The sequence below is a fragment of the Mixophyes fleayi genome, chromosome 12 (assembly GCF_038048845.1).
Source record: "Mixophyes fleayi isolate aMixFle1 chromosome 12, aMixFle1.hap1, whole genome shotgun sequence".
Classification (NCBI taxonomy): domain Eukaryota; kingdom Metazoa; phylum Chordata; class Amphibia; order Anura; family Limnodynastidae; genus Mixophyes; species Mixophyes fleayi.
In genome coordinates this window covers 42,663,462-42,670,365 of record NC_134413.1, presented here as the reverse complement: position 1 = coordinate 42,670,365, position 6,904 = coordinate 42,663,462, and the positions used below count along the sequence as shown (strand labels likewise).

At 37.0% G+C, this 6,904-nt stretch overlaps 1 protein-coding gene across 4 annotated transcripts in view; it reads right to left on the bottom strand.

Annotated features, from left to right (window-relative positions):
• The window catches only part of NPAS3 (neuronal PAS domain protein 3), a 344,422-nt gene extending 337,966 nt beyond the window's left edge, over positions 1 to 6,456 (bottom strand). For 3 of the 4 annotated variants that reach the window (XM_075192988.1, XM_075192989.1, XM_075192990.1), the window contains exon 1: positions 6,095 to 6,456. In XM_075192988.1, coding sequence (XP_075049089.1) covers positions 6,095 to 6,243 — 149 coding nt within the window. In that variant the 5' untranslated portion in view covers positions 6,244 to 6,456. Of the gene's footprint in view, positions 1 to 5,820; positions 5,909 to 6,094 lie in introns of those variants that run through there. The other variant, XM_075192992.1, reaches the window with a different exon arrangement.
• Positions 6,457 to 6,904: the final 448 nt, after the last annotated feature.

Here is a 6,904-nt window from a genome sequence, read left to right as displayed (position 1 = left end):
TCATGTCCACCTGCTGGAGGGCTGGTGCAAATACACCCTGATGATGATGATTGTGGTCGCCAGCACTAGCAAGCCGCTTCCGATTGACTAATTGCAAATTTAACATCGAAGCTGATAAATGATTTCTTCATTGACTGTAAATACCTCATGGGATTTTGCAGGTTTTTAAAAATATTTTTTTTGGCTACTTTCATTAGTATGCATGAAGGAATATTATATCTCCTGTGTTATATCAAGCCTAACAGTTGTGTGTTTATCACTATCAATACAAATGTTAAGAAACTTTTCTTGTGCTTATGACCTGGTTGTGTGTATGTGTGTGGGTGTATGTATGCTGACGTAATCCTGACGCATATGCTACAGGAGCGATGCCTCCTACTCAGCATATGGGCGTAAAAATGCTATTTTTATAGGCGACTTTTTTATCGTAAATTACGTCCAACATACGTACAATAAAGCACCAGGTCCAATGAGAGTAGCAAGGTTTAAAAAATAAAATGATAATTCCATTCCAGTCAGAACCTGGGGCTAGTATTGGGAGGTTAATACTAAATATGGGCAGCGCAGTGGCACAGTGGTTAGCATTGCTGCCTCACAGCGCTGGGGTTTGATTTCCTACAGGGCCTTATCTGTGTAGAGTTTGTTGGCCTGATTTTGAGTTAGGAGCAAAGGAAAGAAAATGAGCAAATTTGCACCTTGTCAAAACCATGTTGCATTAGAGGGGGAGGTAAATTTAAAATGTAGATACAGATTTATAATTGGGGTCATAGATTAACTTTAATTTCAGTGTAAAAATAAAACTATCAAGTAATTGTGTGCTATATGAAAAAACAGCCAGGGGTAAATGTATGAATCTCCGGATTCTTCATCTCCGGCGTGTTCAGCCTCTTCAGCGCTTAAATTTAAAGCGGCGCTGCATTGTAAAGGGAAGTTTCCCTTTACAATGCAGCGCCGCTTTAAATTTAAGCGCTGAAGAGGCTGAACACGCCGGAGATTCATACATTTACCCCCCAGTATTTTTCTTACGTGCAAAAAAATAAGTCAAATTATACCCCTTACACTGTAACATAGTTTGTCCAGGTGCAAAGTTGGTCCTAACTCAAAATCAGGCCCTGTATGTGCTCCACATGTTTGCGCGAGTTTCCTCTCGGTGCTCTACTTTCCTTCTACACTCCAAAGTCATACTGGGAGGTCAATTGGCTTCTATCAAAATGAAACCTAGTCTTTGTGTAGTAGGGAATATAGATTCTAAGGGGGGTATTCAATTGTTAGCGAGATGGGTGAAAATCCCGCGCTCGAAAAATATTACCGTTAATACGGTAATTACTCGCCGAATTTCAGCTCGCAGCTCAGTGAAATCCAGCGAGTAAATTACCGTATTAACGGTATTTACGTGCAAATTACCGTATTAATGGTAATATTTTTTCGAGCGCGGGATTTTCACCCGTCTCGCTAACAATTGAATACCCCCCTAAGCTTCACTGTGTCAGTAACTTATGTAAATGATTAAAATATTCTCTGTAAAGCACTATGAAAATACCAGATAATATATAAATATGACCAAAATGGAACATACAAGGTAAAGTGTTTTCTTACAAATCAGGAATGTATATACTATAAAACTATGTTAGAAAAGTAATGAATACTTCAATGCTAACTAGTCATACTAATAGATCTTTAAAACAAATAACCAATCACGCATCTTTAGATTTTAATGCATTAGGATCCCGAGAAGATAAATTAATGATTGAAGTGCAACTAAACCCAAAAGATATATACATGTACTTTAAAACTTCTTGCAAGAGATGTCTATTCATGCCGGTGAAAGAGATTAATAGGTATTTAATACTGACTTATGTCTTTTCTACAATTTCAGCATTTGCCTACAGAGAGTTGCCATTATGGTCCCTCTGAAAGAGGGCAATACAGATTTTTAAAGTATAATAAATAAAGATGTAAGCAGGCTTTTAAAAAATCTCCTGTACCATATAACACTGCTAACTGAACAGTTTATTTATTCAGTATGGTAGCATGCAATGAACAACTTCTGACTGATTATCTGGGTAAACTGACTAACTACAACGACAAGGGGTAAAGACATTTAAGCAATGCTTATCTGAATAAAATGCCCTATTCTGACAGTCAAAGAAAGGAAATATAGCACAATTTAAACTACTGTATAGCATAGCAATATTTTGGTGTAATTAAAGTGATTTGCTATATTTTTACAATTCCACAGCATGACATTATGTTTTAGGTACCTGTAAAGAGAAAACAAGGTTTAAAGTTTAACATAAAATATATTGGGTGGGCTGTGTGACCTTAACTAGTCAGAAAATTGTTAATGTGTTGATATTGTCGCTATGCAATACAACGAGCATCAGTGATCATGATATCAATTATTCGAACATAAAGTCAAATGCTTTTCAATTATATATATACACATATATATGAAACGCATCACCATATCATGCACAGAATCATATAACCTCAGCCTTTATTAAAAATCTAAAATCCATTTCCTATTTTCAACAGCTATAAATCTACAAGCTTTACTTGCCGCTCTTTTCTATTCAACAACCTCTTTACTCACTTTGTGATCCTATCTCTGCAAGCGATAAAAGGGTTAATGTAATCAGGATTATGATCGCTTCTGTAATCAGCGTTAGCAAAAAGAATATTGCTATTGAAAGGATGCTGCAGTGATGTGTGCAGAAGGCTGTATCTGGCCTTGGCTATAGGAATGCCTTTAAACCTGTAACATATGCTAACAAGAAAAGGCTCAGAATCACAGGGTGAGAATGAAAAGTTACTTTGCGGTAAACAGCAAAAAAAAATCTAAAGTGTATGTTATTTTTTTACCATTTAGTGTGGCATAGAAACTGTGCTGAATTGCATATTCTCTTTCAGTGAAAGGGTTAATTAGGAAGGGTTCCAAAATAAACTAACACCAGGATTTACTATTCCCCCCTTTATTTGCAAAGCAAAAAACCATAAAGATTAAGAAAGTACAGAAGACTTTTTAAAATAATGTATAGAATCTGAGGGTATTTCCATTTCTTTGTGTTATTTTACTTTACAAAGTACCTCTATATTTAGAAATAAATAGTTCCTGATTGAGCCCCAGCAGCAAAAACAGCTCATAAGCCAAAAAGAAATAAAATAAGACTGCTGGATATTATATCTTTAAACATTTAGGTGTGTTGTATTGTGTAGTGTTGTCTAGTGTTATGGCATTGTATTTTTTTCCTGCGTGATTTTGTGTTCAGTGGGATGTATTATTGTGGTCGATTGCAAGCTCTGCGTTGAAATCAATGTCTCATTGTCTTTCCTGCCTGACCTCTGCTCCCCCTCCTTCCCTCGTCCCAATCCTGTGACTGATCCCTAGCACTTTGGGGAGTGACAGGCCATTTCCATATGTTCTGATAAACAAGGTGCGGGTAGAGAGAAGAATATGATTAACCCCTGCTGATTTCCAATTCTCATCCACCTCTGAAGGACACGGCTTGCAAAGTATTAGAGCTTCAATCACATCCACAGATTGGGATGGAGAGATACTCACAATGTCTTAGAAATTGCCCATAATAGGCCAACAACTAGGAATCACATAGAAATGTACAGCCAAGAAGGCTCACAGGAAAAAACACAGTTTAAACATATGAATGTGTGTGTGTGCGTGTGTATGTATATATATATATATATATATATATATATACATTTTATTTTTTATCTACAGTATATGTAAATATATATGTATATATATATATATATATATATATATATATATATATATGTATTTATATATATATATATATATATATATATATATATATATATATATACGCACGCACACATATGTTGTATTAACCATATATTGATGTAATAATAAATACGATGCATACTAATATCTATGGCTGTGTTATATTAGAAGGACAGGAGTAATTATCAATATTTATGCATTTGTAATGTTTTATTCTAATTTCACATACCTAAAATACAAAATGTGATGATACAGAGATGACATACCTAGTTACGTATTAGGATTATCTCTATATATGAAGCAGGGAGCAACTTTCTGTGTATTTTTCATTCATTACATTTAATAAAGTGACAATTATATTTACATCAAGTGTTTATGTTTATGTTACAAATTCTGGCAGTAAATAAATAGATACATTGATGTACATATAACTGCACTTGGTAATTCATTTGTTGAAAGAAATGAAAATTTCCACAAGAAAATGTGCAAAAAAGAAAAAATAACTATACATATATATCAGACATCCATTCTAAAACACACTCTAGTAATAAAAGAGCATTAGAATTAACATGTGACAAACTTTATGTTTATGTACATTTATATACATTGGACAACCACTGACATAGGCATACAGTCTAAATACGCACAGCATATTTATATTCCCAAGAGAAAACGGACACACATGGAGCTGTGTATGGATTGAATCCTAAATCTCCCTCATAAGTGATATAGACTATGAGCTACATGTGCTATAATAGAACATTTACAAAGTGACCTGCAGCTGTCCAAGACTTTACAGCAATGCTACAGGAAGACTCAAATACATAGGAGAAGTGACACAGACAGTGACAGACATAGTGATGGGTAGAGTATATACAGACTATATTTATAAATAAAAAGTACAACTATATTTACCGTTCTCCACACACACACACACACACACACACACACACACACACACACACACACACACACACACACACACAAACACTGTGTGTGTGCACACACACACACATATCTGCTAAAGTGCCTAACCTTACTATGCATTACAGGTGAAAATGAAATGTCCACTAGCCAAAGGATTCCCATAGAGAGATTTACTGCTTAAGAGAAGGACTTTCATTCCAGACACTGGCTGTAGGCATTGGACAGGACAAGACAAGGAAACTAGTTTATTTCTGAGAGAATGGAAAGCTTTGGCTGTACTGCAGATAAATCCCCCCATCACAGATATACTTTATGCCAACAGCCCCCTCCCCTACACATTCAATGAAACCTCATTCTGTTTTACACCTCAAGTTTTGCTAATAACAGTTTACAACCATAATATCCATATGTGTGCATGAGAATTAACAGGTGTGTATATACAAGATACACAAGATAGATAGATAATAAAAATAAAGAATAATCTATTTGTTTTAAACGGTGAGTGTCCTCTTTACTTTTTGAATATATATATCTAATTTATATCTATATATATATATATATATATATATATATATATATATATATATATATATATATATATATATATACTCCAGATATCTCTCAGTCCCAATCCTGATTTGATTTGTCTATGTAATAGGATTGATTATCATAAGTATTCAACCTAAACATTTGCAGCCACACGTCCTTTATCCAGTGCACACAAAACAACTTTTACACTGGTCCTTTTCTAATTGCCAACCATATAGAAATCCGTGCCCATATCATCCCATATAATCCATTGCTATCCCATGCAAACTTCAATCTTGAATAACGAAGTAAATCCCGTATATTCAATTACCACAAAAACAGTATTATTATTATTATTATTATTATTAATAATATATTGATAATATTAAACTTGCTATCATTTGGAAACGTTTCCTCTTTCAACCACAATTCACATATGTTTTACCATTATTTGTAATCGGTCCTATTACACCATTAGGATACACAGTCACTGCCAATTAACTTATTTCTTAGCATATCTTTTGCTAGTCAAATACATTGATTTGAGGTTCAATGTCACACATATCTTTACATTTGCACCCCCAACGAGACCCTGCAAAACTCACCATAGCCAAGTGCCTGACATCCCCCTGATGAAGCTTCACAAGACCTGTCAGTAGGAGGTTGCCTTAAGAAATGGCACTGTGCAATCTATACCACCCGATGATGCCAGGCATACTGGATGGGGGGTGCAATGACTGAGGTGCCACATTATATACCTTTTAACTAGGGAAAACCTCAAACCCAGACCGTCAAAGGGCACCACAAGCAACTAATCATCTTTTTAAAAAAATCAATATAATACTCCACACGATTTGTCAACGGGATGCACATACTCACCGCTGCTGGTAAGAGCTGACCCCGGACACATTGTGCGGGTGGCTCCCGTTGGCTCCGCCGCTCCTGGCCGCCCCGGGCTCGGGAGGAGCCCCGCCAGACCCTGGAGCCGCCGTCACCTGCACACTGAAGTCCGGGAAGATCCTGATCATCGCGGCGACCGCTGAGTGACTATGCCCGGGCAGATCACATCCCCTGCCCGGGGAGCCCCGCACACCATCCGGCACAGAGACCCGGGGAAAGAGGGTGGGGGGGACAGACAGAGACAGACAGAGAGAGGAGGAGAAGAGAGAGGGGCTGCTGCACTCACACCATCCTCCTAGTGAGCAGCTGCTGCTACTACTGAGCCTGCAACTAGTGACAGGGGACTACACTGCACTGGATACACGCTGCAATGCACTTTATACACACACGTCTGCAAAATACATATTGATTAAGATATAGAAAAGTCTATATACATTGTCCACCTAATGCACACATTCCATTGTATACACACTAAACTACATGCATGGACTATATACATGCATCTTGCACTTCTCGCAAACATCTCGCTAATGTAAACATGGCTTGGGTAATGTACTAAGCGCTGTGCCTCCCGCATCCTCTGGTTTGCATAATTGCTCCTGAGTTTCCACGTTTTTGCACTTTGCTTACACCTATATTGCCTATTGTGCGCAGGATAGCTACAGTTGCTATCTCACAGACTGAATGAGCGTTTTTGGGGTGGTTACAAGTTGTTACTGGTTTGTAGACTGTGGCACTGCGCAAATGTGCGCGGACAATATCGAAGACTTTGCAACATTGTATGCATTG